This window comes from Caloenas nicobarica, chromosome 2 (genome assembly GCF_036013445.1).
Source record: "Caloenas nicobarica isolate bCalNic1 chromosome 2, bCalNic1.hap1, whole genome shotgun sequence".
In the NCBI taxonomy this organism is placed as follows: Eukaryota; Metazoa; Chordata; class Aves; order Columbiformes; family Columbidae; genus Caloenas; species Caloenas nicobarica.
The window spans coordinates 21,718,384-21,737,918 of NC_088246.1; the positions used below are offsets into that span (position 1 = coordinate 21,718,384).

Here is a 19,535-nt window from a genome sequence, read left to right on the forward strand (position 1 = left end):
AAGTACCATTTTTTATTCCTGTTCCACTGCCTCTATAGGTAGGGAAGAATCATTACACGGCTTAGCTAGTGCTCTTTTATTTTATAGTCAGGGAAGCATTTACTTGAAATATACTATATACAACAACTGTTTTAAAATTACCAAACATGGGGAATAAATAATAACATTATCATACATATATATAATGCATGTGTGTATGTACATATATAAAATAAAATGTTACCATAGTTTCAAGCATCCAACTGACTTTTCACATAAACATCAAGAAAATAAAAATACGAAGCTGAAATTTGCACTGACAGTCCATTTCCTCAAGCATTTATGTTTCATTTTCAGAAAACAAAACTCTGGGATATCAACTTAATGATGTGAACAGGAGCCCTATGCATTTTCTAGAGACAACTTTCCATAGGAAGGCAATCAATTGCACATGCAAACTGGGTGCATGTAATGCCTGACAGGTGTGCATATGCACACCGAAAGCAAATAAACAGCCATTTGACTGCAATCGATTCACCGTATACACGATGACATATCGTACATCAGCATTCACATGGCTGTGCTACAATATGCAGATCAAATGCACACACCTTAGAAATTTATGGTGGAAAACCTAATCTTTAGGATTTACTTGTCGACCTCAACTTTAGTTTTAGAATTACCTGAAAATAAATAAGGAAAACCAGCAAGATTTTCTAAAAGAAATACTTAGCAACACAGTAGAGATTGGCTTTTGTGTATCAGTGAGCCAGTTATGAGAAACACACGGTGGTTCTGTGAGGTACAATAAAGCACTGAACACAAAACAGCAGGAAAAGTAATTTGCAAGCTTGTATACATACCCAAAACATCTGGAAAGGGAGAGCATTAATGAAGTAAAGAACGGAAAAAGCCAAGACAATCAGGTTCTTGTACAAAGCATACAGCATGAGGTTAGGTTATAACAATGTTACATACACAGAAACAACAAAAAGGTTTGGGTCCTTTGATGAAGAAATGCAGCAAAAGCACAAAGCTGGTTCAGCAGTTTCTGCAAATGGCATGTGAAATTTAACTAAGCCAATTGGGACTGATTCTCAGGAGAATGAGACTCAACCATGTACTGTACCTTCCTGCAGAGAAAAGTCTTTTCAAAATTACCAATTTCTTCTAGGCTTTTCAAGAAATGAATCAATTGCCCTTTCCTTAAATTTAGTTCTAGCATTTCACATGTTAAGCACAAAGCAGTGTTGACAAGCAGACATTTCTTTTTACACAAAATAAGCTTTCATATAGGAGAGGAATAAGACTGTACTGTCCTAAACCTTTATGAGCTAGACATTATTTTTATAAAATTATTAAATATATTCGTTTTACACTAGAATATTCGGTGGTAGCATTGGTTTGCAATGAGTCAAATCCCAAGTCTATTTTGAACTGATTCCTTTACAGAAGCAAACTTTCAGTCAATAGGTATGTGTAGCATTAAGCCCATTGAGAGAACCCTATAATCCTGTAAATCCACTTCCTCATGGCAATTCCTACTCCTGATAACCATCTGGTTTGTCTATGCCTCCTTGAAATTAATTTTGGGTTATCTATTAAATCAGTTGCAAATAATGGTTCTCACTCCGCTGTTCACTATGCTATGCAGTTACAAACAATATGCATGATACTGCAAATCTATATAGGGTGATAAGGTAAGAGCTGTTCTCAAAAAGAGGTTCATTTGTTTCCCAGAAAAAGGTATTTGTTATTAATATATCAAGCACATTACCTTTCTACTATATTAACTCATTGATAGAACACTTATTAAAATAATACTTACATAAAACCCAACAATATATTTTCATAAGGCTAAAAAAATAGCCTTCTCTGCTGCAGCTACAACTGCTGCTCCCAAACGTGAGCGTAACCGAGGGATAAATCAAGACCTTGACTGTCAAGCTGCAGGAGGTACCACTACACCAAGGTACCCAGTAAAGGAAGGGCTTCGCATTGAACCTGGCAATTGAGAGGGATTTGTTTTAACGTAAAGCAGTTCTGGGGAGCTATATTCGCTATAATAAAAATGCCTTTTCAAAATTATACTGGATGTAGGAATAAACGCATGGGTCTCAGTCCATGCACCACTGACTGTTCAAGAAGGAGCGAGACAGACAGCAACCCAGCTCCTCCAGCCCTGCAGACAGAAGACTCGTTCAGAGCAAACCAAACGAAACCCTGTTTCTAATTAACAAGATGAAATTTTATTGCAATAAATACCATTTTTGAAATACGTGGAGCAGAACTAAGTCATTGTAGATAGTCTGGACCAAAAAAAAAAAAAGACAGCACAAATTTAGTGTTTGTTGAACTTCTGTCTACTTCTTTTTTTTGCAATGATTTAGAGAAAAAGCCCTATTATTCTGCTGATGTTCTTAAAGATAAGGTTCTTCATGAGATAAACGTGTACATGTTGGGCTGCATTTATTTTTGATAGTTTTTTTTTCCTGTATAAATTTTTCTCTTAGCTGTTTTACATACATGAAAATATTTTAGCATGAAGAATAGATGATATGCTTTTTACTGTTGCATATATTTGTGCAGCATTGCACAAAATTGCACATACTTTGATGTTCAGTTTGGGGAATTAATCACCATGATTCTGTTTATGTTCCATGACTGGGTGACCTCCATCTTTATTACCAATTTTCAGTTCTATTCAAAACAAGTGACACTTTATCTTTTCATTAGATTATTAAACAGACTTTGGCAACAAGTCTGAAACTCACGTTGAAGAATATTCTTGTGTGTAAAGATATCCATTATGTTGTTACAGTACATTGCATTTTGGTATTTCAACACATTTAAAATAAAACATACTTGCAAGCTATCAGATTACTTGCAAATAAAGATTCAAAGCCTCCACATAGCTGAAAGTAAGGGTTTTCAGAAGCAAATTTTCAAGAAAGGGAAGTTGGACTTTTTAAGGCAGAGCAGCTCATTCTAAGGAGGACAGCTATATTAGGCAAATGTTAAATACTCAGTCAAAGCACAAGCGTACTCAGAAATTTTGTTATAAAACTGATAAATAACCCATTTAGTAGGACAAATGAGACTTTTCCTGTTCCACAAGTTTCACAAAATTTCAAGATACAATGCTGTGTTCAGGGGAAACCAAGCTCTCTCAAAGGCTACTAAGAGAAATCTGCAGCCTTGTAAAGACAGACCTGCCTGGGGCATTCACCTGCAATCCAGGACGTTCAAGTTTTTCCTTTTTTGTATTTGAGCAGGGACTTGAACCTGGGCGTCCTGTATCTCAGCTGGGTGCCATAACAGGAGTATGTAGACTCCTGGCAGGATCCATCTCGGTTACCTCCAGGTGTCCCTTCAAAGGGAATGAGCCAGCTGCAGTAGCGGAGACTCAGATATAACTCATCTCATGCAAGCAAAAGGCTGAGGCCAGTCCCCATGAGTTGAGACTTGAAGTGACCACCTTTCCCTCTTTACTCTAAGGACACCTTGGGATGACAAGCTCCAGTGTAGCCACCTGTACTGTAGACGGTGACATTTAGTTACATCTTCCCAGATAAGTTTGTTTTTCTTTCTGGCTAATAAATGTTTAAATACTTCTACAACTGGACAAGCTTCAGTACAAAAAGACTCATGCAAGATGACAGATATGTATGTTATAAACTTAGCTACAGATATTATTTTTTATATATTTAACTATATAATAGTTTTCCATGCTTAATTTTTTATACCAAGCTCTGCATTAGTTTAAACTGATACTGCATTCAGAAAATGTGTATTTCAATAATTTTTTTCAGGTCTAACATCAGTATCTATCACTACTAGTAATCTTATCAAAGATAATGTGTAATACCAATAATATCCACATAATTGCAGCTATTCTGAAACCATTACTTCCATTTAACCAGAAGAACATCTCTTCAGATTTTAGTTACCTTATGGGTGGCTACTTGTCCTCACTGAGGCAAACAGCAAAACACGGAAACTGAACATATGCAGGATAAACCAAAATCAGCACTATATAAAGTTTATCTGGCAGTGATTTTAAAATGATTTCTAGTGCCAGGATTTCTGAATTAAGGGAATTGTGATTTTTCTCGCAGCAGAGAGAAGGCTATTTTTAGCTTACACATATGAATTGAGAGTAGTATACTTTACAGCCAATTTGTATATAGAATCATGATAGGTACTTACCTAAGCTTGATCTTGTGTTAGATCGCTCTATTATCGCATGCTTACTGGGGTTGTTTAATACTGAGCGTTTGGCAAGCGAGATGTCTGCTGTGACTCGTGTAATTGATATACTGCAAAAATAAAATACAGCAAAACAGAATGTTATTTATCTTGGAGGGATGTGAGGAGAAAAAGAGACTTGTTTAACACTAGAAGAAGGATAAGACTACAGGAAAACAAGTTCTCCTCAATAGCACAGAATGCTTTGCACAATGTGAACAGAGAAGAAACTTTAACTAATACTGTTACAAGAACTATTGCTAAGACATCCCACTTTCTGCACAGTACTGAAATGCAGTGTGACAACTGACTGCAAAGCTACATGTGTCTGGGGAGAAGGGAGGCAGGAGGAGGTCAGAGACATGCTGCAGAAGATGGTGACCTCCCTGGAGGCTTCAGGCCTGATATGGTTAGACTTTGCACCAGTATGCCCAGTACGAGTAGGCTGGTTTTTCCTTTCCCTAATTTGATCAATTTGTTGAAAGGTACTGAATGGCAACCTGGCTTACTTTAACCATACGTGTAAGACATATGGGGGTATGCAGAGTTAACAGGTAAAGGTAAGGCTTAGCAGGAAAACTAGTACAGCCATCTAACTATGATTTTTATTGTTCAGTTTGCTAGCATACATTTTTTAACAGAGTGCAAGAGTTACTGATAATTTTCCATAAAAATCTAGCAATATGCTGGCCACCCAAAAATGTGGACTGTAACATAGAGAAGGAACCAAATAAAAACTCTGGGCTGAGTATTTGGCAGGGTCAGTTTTGTGCTTATGAGAAAAGATGAGCCAAGAAAGAAGTGGTTACTTCCAGTTGGTTGCACTGATCTGCTACAAAACCTTCTGCATATTCTTCTTCCTAGGAAAACAGTTAACTTGGTTTGTTTTGCTTTACAGGGTCAAAATGCACCCTTTGGACAAATTCTCTTTCAAACTTTCTGGTCTAATGAGGTTCAGGGGTCATGTTTTTCCAGTGCTGAGAGTTAAATCAGACCGATGTTATTCCCTTGTTCTTCCTTGTGTGGTTTTACTTGCAATTTGAAAAGGAAGAAATGGATTTGCTAAGAACAGGGAGAGCGCCTCTCTAGCAAGCAGAGTCAGATGCTGTTCATCTGAAATGTAACCAAATAGGTCATTTCCAATGAGCTCAACATGTGTATATATTTATCTTAAACCCCATAAAGTGCAACAAAGCCAGAAGATAACACAAAAAAAATCTTTTTGGAAATTTAGGCATGATTTAACTTAAGCTAAAAACATAATCAAAGATTGTGATTTCTGGCACAGCTTCTCACAGATAATGCTGTTAGTCTTAAAATGAAATCCAACATGTAATTTGAGGTACTCATTACTTATCTTTATTGGCTAATTGATGAACACTACAAACTTCTACAACTTTCTGTTTTCATTTTATTTTCTTTCCTGTCAGTCTTCCTTCCTCCATGCAACAGAAAACATTCTTTCCCTTTTTCAAATGCACTTACGGTATAATGAACAAAGCTAGATTTATTAGTCTAAAAATACTATTTTTCAAGATATTTTAATGTCTTTTTAAGGTCATTTTAAAGTCTGTTGAGATATGTAACACCAGGAAGAACAAGTCTGCTCTCAAAACAAAGGGTATGTATGTTCATATAGTGAAACAATTGCAAGGAGAATGGGGACAGCTTGACAGCAGAATGGCAGTGAAAGCGATAGCAGGAATATAAGAACCTCTTGCACAAATTCGTTGAGGACCAACTCAGATTGCTACTGAAGTTTGAAATGCTTCAAATCTGCTAATATAGACATCAATTGTACTGAGAGTAGTTGTGCATTCACCGTGCCACAATTGGATCTACAACTGAAAATTAGATATGCTCTAAAATACTTTAAGACAAAGATGCAACAACTTTTTTTTCCTGTTTGCAACACTCACTATTTTGTTAACTTCCAATTCTGAAGGTACATATCTAAGATTTGACAATCATGACTAATATAAAGAGGGACTACTAAGCGGTTAGGTCTCAACACCATCATTCTGACAGAAAATCCAACAGTTTAAACCACAAAGTCCAGTATTATAAAGAGCTGAAGCTATTGATAGAAAACCTCAAGCTCCTTTGACAGCACCAGGACACATTGAATAGTGTTACTGCTCCGTCCACTAAATAGAACATTAATTGAAGTTACAGACATTATAATAAGACCTTTTCCCCCTAGATGTCAATCCACTAGCACATATTACTCTAGGGCCTAATCCAGCAGCAATATAATCACATGTGGAGAATCCACCTGATGTCTCTGGTCCATGGGCCCGTGATGCTCGAATTACAGAACATGCCACTGCTTTTAAAGGTTGATTATCATTTGACATTTCTACTACAGTCATGCCTGGAGGCTCAAATAGAAACCAGATTGGACCTTGCTGAGCATGCTGTGGGGGACAGGCTGTAACAGTGCTCAGATCGAAACCCGGCGAGATGCAGCCTGCCGGCTACCAAGGGTGACCATCTTTCAACAAGGCGGGATCAGTCCTCCCCAGAAGTCCTTTAGAGACTTCCCATTATAGAGTCTATCACTACTGTCAAACCTCGCTCCCAGCTTGAGGGATCATGAGTTTGACAATCATATACATTAGATAGTCTTCAACTAGTATCACTCTTTCCAAGTGAGACGCCACTGTAAGGAACTAGAGCTGAGCAGGAATGGTGGCTCTTCTCAGCTTGTGCAGAACCCAGGAAGCATTGATGAGATATCACTTGAAAAAATTTTTAAAAATCCTTTTTAATAATACACATTTATTAAATTTGTAGATAAATATCTAGCAACTTAGAGGGTGAATGTCGGAGTCATCAAGAAGAGGACATCCTTTTTTCCACCCTTAACAAATGCATGCCCCTGAACACTACCCGCTGCAACACAACCTCAGCATGCCCTGCTAAGGAAACTTCCAATCCACACTAGAGTTCACTAATCAAGGAATTAGTTGCCATTTCTAATTTTCTACAATATTTTGCCAAGAATGTCATTATATCTTAAAAACCTGGTGGTTCCTAAACAGGACCTGAAATCCAGTAGTTCTGCATTGCAAAGTACTTACCGTCCTTCAAATCTATGTTTTAAAAAATCAAATAACGCTTTTTGCATCATATCCGTTACCTAGAAGCAAACAAACAACAAATTAATAATCACATAGGAAACTCATAATACTTGATGCTAATAGTAATATATAATAAAGTTGACAGTAAATCTCATATCCGAATAACAGGATCGGAATGCAATTTATTCTTAATCTCATTTCTGATATGAAATAAAATACATATAAGCAGCTATCTAGTGGAAATAACTGTCTAGATTTTTGCCTCTGATACAAATTATGTTATTCTGCTTAAGTACCTTTGGACATTCAAATACAAATGAAACACGACGTTTTTGGCAGAATAAAACCATTCACAACAATCACTTACCTCATATCCCTTCAGAGAAGGCCCCACTAAAACTACTGGTCGCATAGAAGGCACTACATCATAGGGAGGGATGTGCTCTGTCTGCAAAACAGAAAAAGCTTTCAGCATCTCAGCACCTAGAGAAAGCGTTACATATTACTTACAACATAAGGAACTCTGAATTTCCAGTGATGTCACTAACACAGGAATCATGGATTCGTTAACATTGCCTGAAAACTGGTAGTACAAGATAAGGACATAACAGGTTGAGGGATTTCTTTTGGAAAAGCTTTTCTTTGAGTTTTGGTTTTCTTATTGTTTTCATATTTGCTCTGGATTGCTGCAAAGCTGTTATTGTGGAGACATTCACATGTCCCACTCTGTAATTCCTAACTGGTAAACTGAAAAGGTTATTTCCAATAGTTAATGATTTGAAATGATTGACTCTAGAGCTGTGACATCTGTTCACCACCAAATGTTTATGTGGGCAAATTATGAAGAAGAAAAATAAAACAAAAAGGTAGGGGAAAAGCATAACATCTCTTTTTAAGTTCAGATCTGCCCACTGCTTGACAAAACATTGTGACACCACGGCAAATTCCCATGAGAGCATTGTCTGTATGACTTCCACATTTGCATCTGCAATCCACTTGCAAATGAAATCAAAATAATGACTGATCAAGTTAGTATTTCTAGAAAATTTGCATAAACAGAGCTTGGGATAGCAATCCTTCCACTTTGGGAAGAAGTTCCTGTCACCCCCCAAGAATGGATTCTGTTAGTACGATATTCACCAAACTACTAACTGATGTATTGTGCATAATCTAGGAAAAGTATTTTAAAATCAAAGATAAGAAGATTGCCTGCTTCCAAAGATTGCATAAATTTTTATATTGTTACAAAAATAAAATATAAACAAATTAAACTTTTTTTCTTTAATAGGTGGCTGTTCAATATATACCACTAAGAACGAGTCTTATCAGAAAGTGGGTTTTGTTTGTAAGGGAGAGTTTAATTTATCTTTGTCTTGGGGAAAAAATGATTGAAATCCAAATCCAGGAATGTGTGGGTGATATGGGAAAAGGTACGCCAGATCAGTTTTTCAAATGCCTACATAGTACAAATACATCAGTCAAGACCACAGAATACGGTCATTTTTCATTGTTTCAGTACTCAACGTATCCCAAGGTGTTTCACAATAACATTAAAGTATATACATTCCAAAACACAAAAACACAAGGACAGACATTAATACAGTGACAGCACAAAATGCTATACAAGCAGTGGTCTAAAGCAGTCTAAAACATGGAAAACCCTTTTGTGGATGTTTTTCAACATAATCTATCTTATTTTTTGTTACCTGTAGCTTCACCAGATAATTAGTAACATAAGAATGAATATCAGTGCCCCAGGCATCATAAGCATGTGAAACAAATTTATTTTACGCAGTGAAGAATCTGACTCAACCCATTTCAAAGCAAACCCCTGCAGTTACGCTGTGCCAGTATCAAAATGCAGCCCTCCACTGTTCTTGCCAATATCACTGATCATCTGGTAAGTGTGTTAAGAGACAGATCCTAGGAAAAATTCATCACAGATGTGTGAGTGCTTATAGCAGGAGTGTCCTGACGCAAGAGATCTTTGTCTTAACGTCACTGACTCAACTGAAAGTATTCATGCTAGAACTTAACCAGCTATTTCAAAATTAGGCAAAGCACAGAAATTACCCTGTTTGATGGAATATGGGGTATTTTTAAAATCTGTTCTGTCGAAACATGCGCTTTCATATTTTTTTCTCTAATCTTTACAGCTTCAAGTAATGAAGCTGTCAGCAGAAAACTGAGTAAAAGTTATCTAATGGAAGCATTAAAGTTGTCTAATTTAGCACTAGAGAATCTAATACATTCTAAAGGACTGGCACTGAGCTATACAGCTTTCACTTGCTGATTCAAGTCCAAATATGAACTCGGAATAAAAATAAGCATGGTTTTCATCATACAGCTTTTGCTCAGTGGTTTGACTACATAGATTTGTTTGGGATGTCATCCAGTATTTACTTCAAATGTCAGTATTACATACCCACTATAACAAGTAATCATTCTGATACTGAAGAAAAGAATGGAGAGATGGCAATAGCCACCATCCAGGTCCAAGGTGGTTCATCTGGAAGCTGCACCTTTGGAAGATGCTTATGCAGACAGCATCCAATACATGTCAACATGTATTATTCTTCCTTAGCATCTATATCTGGTTATAAAAACTGCTGCTGATTTCCATAGTGGGCTGTGAATGGCACGGTACTTAACAGATCCTACTGAAGCAAATACCGGTGATTTTGGAAATAAGGATTCAATATTATTTAAAAGAATTTAAGAAGAAAAGAGAGAGAAAAAAAGAGTTTCATTTACTAAACACGAGAGCATCCACAGCATGGGCAACAGTGTCACTTGGCACTGTTGATAAGCAATATAAGTGTCTGTTGTTACATGTAGATTTAAGTCAGTAGTTATAAACAAATGAATAAGAGCTATGAAGACTCAGGATTTAAAATAAGAAAGTAGAAATGTGGTATTTCACTGAATAGTTTGGCTGCTACCTAACATCTTGATAATTTATTCCAGCAAAGATCCTAGAAATGTATTGCAGTTCGCTGTAAAAGGATGCCAATTGCATAATTCTGTAGTTATCTGGGTTATCTATGGAGGGACATTGGCTCTCCTGGGAACCACCAGTACCATTTCCACTAGCTGAGATACTGAAAAATTCTGACTGAAGGATGGTGAGAACATTTGGTTGATAATTTATACATGACAACAAGAAAAACTCAAAGTAAACCGTCAAAACGAGTCTGCAGTTTTCCACTGGTCTTGTTCACCTGCAGATTTTGCACCTAGTGAATTAGAAGTTTAAGTACCGATTAAAATAAAAATACAGTGGTTTGTACTGTTTGTTTTCTAAGTACAATCTGAGTATCTGATTAGATTCCAATAATTAGTTCAATAGACTGAGTTACAGGGGAAAAAAAAATCCTTGAGAAAGTTAGAATAAGTATGCACTTGAGAGGTTCACCATATGGATTTGTTAGAAATAAATTTCTCAAACTTTTAGAAGGCCTTCTCAGTGTGTCCCATTATTCCATCAAAAAGGATAAGTACTGTAGCAGAGTCTCACAGATGCACTGAACTTGGGACTGTTTGTTTTCTTGTACTGAATCCACTAATAGCTCAATACATTTCTTCCTTAATTCTAGGACAGCTTCATTGCTAATCTGGGGTAATAATGCTCATGATGCCAGTGGCAGGATAAACACAGGTAATGTCGATATAAACTTACCGATTTCTGCTTCTGCTTAGCTACAGCAGCATGGAAAAGAAACAAAGAACAACAAAGCATGCATGTTATTGGCTTGTCAGAGGACGCAGACAGTTAACAGGACTAGAAATGTGACGCAGTGCAGGTGAGCAGGTGGACAGATGGGAGCTTGGAAGTCGGTGTTACCTTCTTAAAGAAGGGCATTCTTTTCTCTTTGGAGTGGGGTGATGTTACACTGTTTGCACTGGGTTTGGGGGAGCGATGGTTTGCTGGAATATCATTTTCTTCTGCATCTAAGCCAGTGGCATCTATGTCTATAGCTATATACAGACAAACAATTCAGAATTATCAGATGACAGGGAAAGCAAAGATAGCTTAAAAAGGAAGTAACAGGTAAAGAAAAATAAAACCGTCCAGAGTAACAAATAAATAAAAATTTAAAAAAATCAACCATGAGTACAAAACACAATAAAACAAACAGAAAAATGTAAAGGTGCAGTCATTGGGATTTAGAAGACAGAAGGCAATCTGTAGCAGCTACTATCATATTTTCCTCTGAACCCCTTTTACATAGCTACATCAGACATACACGGAATTACTATTATGAAACAAAGCAATGGTCAAGTTTGTCCTCGTTACACCAGTGTAAATACAAACTAGTTCACTGGAATAGATAAGACTTTCACCAATGTAAACAACAGAACTTGGCCAACAACGTTTGAATTATTTTCTAGCAATGAACACTAATTCAAAATGAGTATCATGAAATTTGAAATGTCACTAGGATGTCTATAGGAAATTAATAAACAGAAGAAAAGTCACTTTTGAAGACAAAGTCGGTCTGATACTGGTACAATAATATCTACACTAATCTCTGGGTCGACTACCATTGACATTTTCAATCATTTTAACTAAAAATGCACAGGAGACATAAGATACATTTATCAGAAATAATAAACACAGACTAATAGTGAAAACTAAAAAGAACGGGTAGCAGAGGAGAGTAAAGTGATTCCAGCTTGTCTCAGAGACCTGGATCCTGTTGTAAAGGGTGAGGATGTAGGCAGGGCAAAAGGGAAGTGAATACAATAAACCACTGCTGTTCAACCTCTACCCCAAAAGAATATACAACACACAATGCTTATACCATAAATATAAAATATTTACCCTCTTTAGCAAGTAAGTAACAACAGTTTAAGCAAAAATCCTAATGGATTCAGAAATAAATACATTTTCAAAATGCAAAGTGGTGTTATCCTGAACGCTGATTCCGACTGATACCTGCAAACTACAACCAAAACAAAACAAAAACTTTCTTGTTTACAATGCTCAATCCTGATCTTCTGTAATGTATTAAATTTGTCTTCAGAAAGCAAGTACATAGACAAAAGTGATCCACAAACATGCTGTACAACATCACTTTTGTGTGTAGAGATCATACCCACCTCCTGACACACTCTAGTAACTCATGCGTATCTTGCTGTGCCACTATGTCGAACTGAACCTAACTCTGAATAGATCCGTAAGCAGTACCATTTGCATTGACTTTATTCAAACCCATAATTAATCACTGCAAAGTATTATGAAATCACCTTAGTGACCTGCTTTCAGCTGCTTGATGAGTGGGACACCAACAAATACAGCAGCCTGTGCTATTCAATTATGCAACAAATAAATATTTCTGTCAAGCCTACGTGCAGCTACTGATTTAAGAGACACTTGGGGCAGTGATCTCTTCTGGTTGAATAAAGTACTATTTTCCCATTTGAATTATCCACAGATCCAATGCCATGATGTCTGACAATCTTTGAGTTATAGAACTGTGCCTCTGAGCCTGGCCTTGCCAGGAAAGCCTGTGAGTAGATCCGCACCCTGTTTCTATACTCCTGCTCCTAAAAACAGCCACAGAAATCATGTAACATTTTCTTCTAGCAACACTGTTCCTTCAGCCTCTTCATAAGTATAAAAAGAACACATTATCTTTTCTTGAATACAGGCCAGCACAGATGATATAAATCAGTCACAATGAGGCACATTAAAACTCCTTTGGTTCTACGTTCAACTAAAATCATCAGTGAAGAAAAAGCAGGGTTGTTAAGTATTTTCTGTTAAAAAAATGCAGCATTCAATCAGCTAGATATCGATCTATCCTTTTCTCATTCTCAGTCTTCACACTATGTAACATCTTCCATGATAGATCTTTTACTGTTAATTACCTGTAGTTCACTGAGTTTTTTTCAAAGTTATTTTCACCATTATCCTCATCCTGTTTGGTGACCCATGAAGATTGTATGGATTAATTACTATATCAATATAATATTATTTAAATGGATATAAGCCTCCTTTTAATTTTTCACTTTTTTTTTGTTTTGGTTTGGTGGCACTAGTTTATATTGAAAAAATCTGACTCAAATTCAAAAAATGAAGTTAACTTATTCAGTTAAAATCTCTTCAACTCATCGAATAATTTATGTATTTGTCATTTATCAAACTTTCAAAAAGAGGAGGCCTGGGAGTAATGAATAAACTGCACTTCCAAGTCATTTGAGTTCTTGTGTCAGTCACAAATTATGCCTCTTTCACCCTTCTTGGGATGTCTTAAAATGAGCAAAAGAAAAAACAACACTGCAGACCCAAAATCTTAAGATCACAGAATAAGCTTATGTGTACTTTTCATAAATATTCTCCAAATTTTCAGTGTAAATGAATGAACTTTACCAGATTTTCCTTCTTTCTCCAGAAAAGCATGTTTCTCAAAACTACTGTCTTAAGAAACAAGAATTCAGTACAATGAAAATCACAGGATGGCAATCAGTCTGTTGGTAATCTAAGTATCTTATCTGTTCTCGTACCTGTACATTCTGTGCAACATTCTGGAAATTCTCTATGTACTGATTTCCAAGTGTTTTTATGATACAAAACAATATTATGGAACTTCAGATGCTCTAACTATAAAATTACAACATAGGTCCATGGGCACTTTTACTACAAAAACGCAGCTGTTGAAAGAGTGGATCTTAATCTTAAATATGACAGCTTAAAGCCATCGTAAACCAAAAGATTAAAGTGTGTTCTATAGACTCCTGATGACACATACTAGTATACTAAAAATATATTTTCCAAAAAAAAGGAGAACTTAAGTGGAATTTTTATACACAAACTCCAGTCATCATAAAGTTGGTTGTTACAAACAAATACATGGTTTCACAAGACAGACAGAGATATTTTTCAGCTGATTTAATCAAATGAAGCTACTACCATAACGTGACTTAATTTCTCTGTCTCTCTCTTAATGCCCATGCAAATACTTTAAAATCTTCGGGATCATTTGAAGATGCCTGGTCTGAAGACCAGACTCCATATAAACTAATATGATTGGAAAATACACATCTTTGCCTCAGTAGACAAGGCACTAGCAACATTCATTAATATTTTCTGATTTCAGGTATTCAAAATGTACATTTTCTCCCTCAGGACAAGGTAAAACATCCAGCAATACCGCAGTTTAATTCAATATATATTTTTTTGTTAATCTTCTGCTATGCGTTTTTCAAGAAGCTAATACCAGTTTCCTCCACCAACTTGCCATGTACTTGCTTCATATCTCTTGAATTCAACCTAGCTAAAGTTCAGTCTGTCTGCTGATGCTCTAAATACAAAACAGTATTTGTGAAAAATTTCTTGCAAAAGGCGAAAAATATCCAGCATGCTAGAACTACGTGAAGCACATCCTCATTATCAGAATTGTGAAACTAAAAGTTCCTGTTGTTATAAAATAATGCTGCTGTTGATGCTACTGCAGAAACTTCTTGGGATTTTTTATTCTTATTGGTACTTTTTTTCCTGTACCAGAAGGTATTTCTTATTCAGCAGGAGTGCTCAGACCAGACCAAACCTCTAATTATCCTACTGCAACACAGTCTCATAATTTTATTATGTCTTTGCTATAAAACATCATTGTAAAAGCAAAGAGGGAATTTTGTGGATTGTTAACAGCCCTATCATTGCCTGAACTTGTTGGTATTGACTCCATTACTTCAAACCAACCCAAACCAGACTTAACGGGGCAACGCAACCACCCAGCCGTCTACCTACAAAGTATAGCGATTAAGATATATAGAACCAAATGTATATGCATTTTAACAGATGAGGTGCATGAATCTGTAAACCAACGGCTTCACGACCTACTCACCAGATGATGGAGGCGTCGATTTTCTGGAACTAGGAACGATGTCACCCAAACTGGATGAAGAGTTTCCTCCTGATTTACTGGAGTAAAGCAACAAATTAGTTTGAAGTTTCATAGCTTTCTCAGTATTTATTCTAGTTTATTTATTACTTGCCTTCTAAGTGAGCTGCTAGCCAAAAGACAAACAGTATTTCTGGCAGTGGTATAAAACACACATCTTACACAAAATGTGTGTAAATTATGAGGACTGAGGAACTGCAAACATCAATCACGCTCCTCGTTCTGCTGTGCAACTTCATTCTGCTGCATACACTCTCACTACCTCATGATCTTAATGCGATCCAATTGTTAATATGGCTACTGATATATAATTACTGATATAATTGCTCGTTACTAAGAGTAATTCTTAAGCCAATGAATATATCTGTTTCCTTTAACAGAAAAGTTATTGATAGCTCCCTAACGCCTAACGTTTTCAATTGAATTAAAGTACAAGTTCTTTTGCTGACTCAATACAAGGTAGGAAAAAAGAGTCTCTCAAAGAAAGATAAAGCAGTCTAGGGTTTTGTCAGGTTCTGCTTTGTGAAAACCTATCCAAGTTGTGAAAATGAAACAATATTTTTAGTAATTTTATTTCAGTTACCACAACTAGAAAAACACTAAAAAGAATGTAAGAAAGGCTATTTCACTCTTCAAATAATTCAAGCGATAGTACTAGTTTCCACTTTCTCCATCTTAAAATATTAACATGTACTAAGTAAATGCATTTGTGCCGTAGGACAGTGTTATCTCCAGTGAGAAGTTCTGGAGCATGGAAGCCTCTATAACTTGGAAATGGACCAAATCACAGAGTCAGATTTGGCTGTATGAGAAGCATCAAGAGCAGAATGAGGAACCCGACATCCTCCTGCCAAGGACAGCACACTCATGGGAAAGGCATTTCACAGCTGGTGGATGCGGGTCAGTGCTGCAGCATCCTGGTCTCCCCCCAGCATAGACATGCTCCTCTAATACTGCTGCCCTTTCTATGGAAGTAGGAAAATCTTTCTAGCGTCCCAGATATTTCCCAGCTGTTGTCTCAATCCCATGTCCACCCCACTCAGACATACTGAAAATATTTGTTTCCTAAATACCCAAGGGGAATCAAGTGGCATTTGCTTCCACATTTGTTAATGTTTACTTGAAAATTACTTTATTAAGAATTCTACAGTAAAGATGACATTATGGTATTGTTCAATACATTTAGATACTGAACATTTTTATGTAACGATGGCTGCAGTCAGAGACAACAAATGACTTGACATGAAACTTCCATCATAAAATGCAGTATTCTTAAAAGCTGTATTTGTGGGCAAGGAATTTGACATGACCAAAACATTTTTTCCCTAAGACTTAACTAACAGGCACTGGCTTCAGCTTACAAATAAATTCATCTTAAGGTTTTCTGTAATTTCTAAAATCAGTTTTAAAAGTGCTTAGAAATTGCAAGATCATGAAAAGATGTAACAATTTCTAAAGAATTTAGGGAGATTGATTTTTAAGTTGTGTACTAACTGCAATGCAAATTTGCAAACATTTTATGAAAATAAAATAAAGTAATAGCCACTGTAGGCCACCACGGACCACCAGTCTAAATATGTACTTTCTCTCCCAAAGGACAATGACATTAATTATAGAAAGAAATATTACGTCCTTCATTGATTCAAAACATCCGTAGCTACCATTACAATAATTAAACAGAACTACAGCATACAAAGCATAAACTCCCAAGTTGTGTCACGCTCAATGCTACTATTTTTAATGATTTGTTGTTATTACCTGGAGTAGAATTTTCCTTGTTTTGCCTTTTGTTCATGCTGCAGCCTCATGTTTTCTAGTTTGACTGGGCTTGGTATGAATCCTATTTCACAGCCTTCTTTTACCAACCGTCCTATCCACCAGTCATTATTAAATTTCTAGAGATAAAAAAAAAAGTCATGTACTAAGAAATTACTGTATTTGGGATACTATTATTATTTTTAATTCGCAGCTAAGTCATTTTATGTAATTCTTCCCTGCCGTTAATCACTGTACTATGTTTTATGGCAATTAATAATTGTGGAAATATTCAGAAATACATTAAAACAATTATAACCTTGCAAATTATTAAAATGTTACAGTGCTTAAGCAGAAACCTTCCTTCATAGACGTCATGATTCTCCCTGGCTGTTATTTCCGTTCATCTTTTTTTTTTTTTGCTTCACAGTCTTTTCCTCTCATACATGAGAACTGCTTTTATTCTCCTTTGATATTTTTCCTTGGTAGATACCAGACATTTCTTCTTATCTGCTTCTACCCACTGCAACAATTTTTACAGCTCTGTAATAATTTATTTTTCTTATTCCTCTATATTCAGTTCTCTACTTAAAATAAAAACTATTTACTTCTAAAATTCCCCTGCTTCTCTGAAAACACTAAAATCTTCTGAAATATGACTACATTCCACTGCTTATTTATACGTACTGCATGCAGCTCACGTGATCTGCATCTTAAACATACTATGATAGATCCATAAGGAATGGATATCTTCGGATAACTAAAACAAACTACAATTATACAAATTCACAAGAAAGGCCAATTAACTGAATTTCAGCTATATGAAAAATGAGCTAATGACTACTCTAATTTAATAATATTTATTCATACACACACAGGGGGTTTTGTTTGTTTTGCAGAGGTCGGTAGAGCAGAACTATTTGCCTTTTTCTTTGTTATTTATTCACCATTTTTGGATGAGAATAGGTCACTGCTATGTATGGCCCCACATGCAATAATTTAGGAGTTCCATGGCAAGAACTACCATTAAATATGAATTTTGGATAATTTGGATTATTTACGAAAGTGTAAGAGAACATCCGAATGGGAGAGAAGTTGCCTTCTTGAATCTGAAGCTATGAATGTAGATATTACAGTGCATGTTTAATTGTTTAATTAGTTTTAAAAAGTGTACAATTAGGAGTAAAACATGTAAAATGTGTGGGCCCCCATAAAAAGGATCAATCTAACAGAGAATACAGCATTGGTGGATCAATGATACACAACCCAAATTGCAGTATTACCTTTCATTTTGGCTACTATAGAAATGCTGTGATGCTTGAAACCAACTTTAAGACATTTAACTAACAAAAAATAAACATTAAAATAAACATTCTTTTAAGCTCATAAAATATAAGGGGTTCTATTCCATTCCTCCAATGAGATGCCTTTATGAGTAAGAATATCAACATTTAATAGGGATCTAATCTGGAATTGCAGTTTCTCAAAGCTGTATTAGACTGAAACATTATTAAAATCATAAACTTTCACCGCAAAATCCTAACTTAAGATATGCATGCACATTTAAAATATGTTGTAGGATAATATACGTGGAGGAAGACTATAGCTATTGAGCCAATGGAGGTTGCTGTTATATGGATCTGCTGTATAGTATACATGGAGTTTGCAGAAGTAGTATCATTAACTTGGTAAAAGGAAGAGATAGATTAAAAAAAAAATCTGAACAGCCACTGCTTTTTTATACCACCCTGCAGTACAACAGACTACTATGTAACAACATTAATTTCATTATAATTGATAGAAATGCTAAATCTATAGCCACTTTTTCTTCATATAAAAAGGGCATGTGGAATTCACTCCTGTAAAGTCACAAAGCTAAATGCTGTGTCACTATATGAAAAGGAGAATAAGATACTTTTATAAGTAAATAATACAAGACATACTTTCTAATTTTAAAAAGCAATAGCAGAAATCTTGGTAACGAGGTGTCCAGCTCTCAAGGTGCTGGCTGGGGTGTGTGATTCTCTGTAATTCACCTGTGCTTGGGGTGCCACAGGAAGCACAAATACGAACTTAATGCAAAACAGAATTATGGCCATGCATTAAAGCCTCAAAAAAATCAGGAGTAACTATGATGCAGCTCATGTTTCTTCATGCTGGAAGGAATCCTTCATCTTTATATATACTGAGTATTAATGAATGTAACCTAATAATGAAAAATTTTTCCTCATACTCAGTCACTGCAGTACTTTTCACCATTGCCCATGTACACTTTGAACTGAGGTTTTTCTCATTTGAGCCCTCCCAGCAGCACAAATTGGAGAACACTCCTCATGGACAAGAAGAGGACAATAGTGATCCAATATAGCATACTTACGCAGGCAAACGTTATTGGAGATTAACTTAGATTTCTTTACTTCTAGCAAACAGGTATAAAATATAACAGCAAAACTGCATTTTATAATCAAATATGGGGTTTTTTTTACTTTTCATCTAAATAAATAATTAGAGTTTGGACATTTCAGCTCTCACAGCATTAACTATAAGGAGCACCAAAATTACT

At 35.9% G+C, this 19,535-nt stretch overlaps 1 protein-coding gene across 1 annotated transcript in view; it reads right to left on the reverse strand.

Moving 5' to 3' along the window:
- Positions 1–19,535, reverse strand: part of CACNB2 (calcium voltage-gated channel auxiliary subunit beta 2) — a 104,368-nt gene that overhangs the window by 17,267 nt on the left and 67,566 nt on the right. Inside the window, exons 4-9 of the mRNA XM_065627116.1 lie at positions 16,976–17,112; positions 15,161–15,237; positions 11,155–11,288; positions 7,678–7,758; positions 7,311–7,369; positions 4,189–4,298 (exon numbers count right to left, since the gene is read on the reverse strand). Of these exons, the coding sequence (XP_065483188.1) occupies positions 4,189–4,298; positions 7,311–7,369; positions 7,678–7,758; positions 11,155–11,288; positions 15,161–15,237; positions 16,976–17,112 (598 nt within the window). The remainder of the gene's footprint in view (positions 1–4,188; positions 4,299–7,310; positions 7,370–7,677; positions 7,759–11,154; positions 11,289–15,160; positions 15,238–16,975; positions 17,113–19,535) is intronic.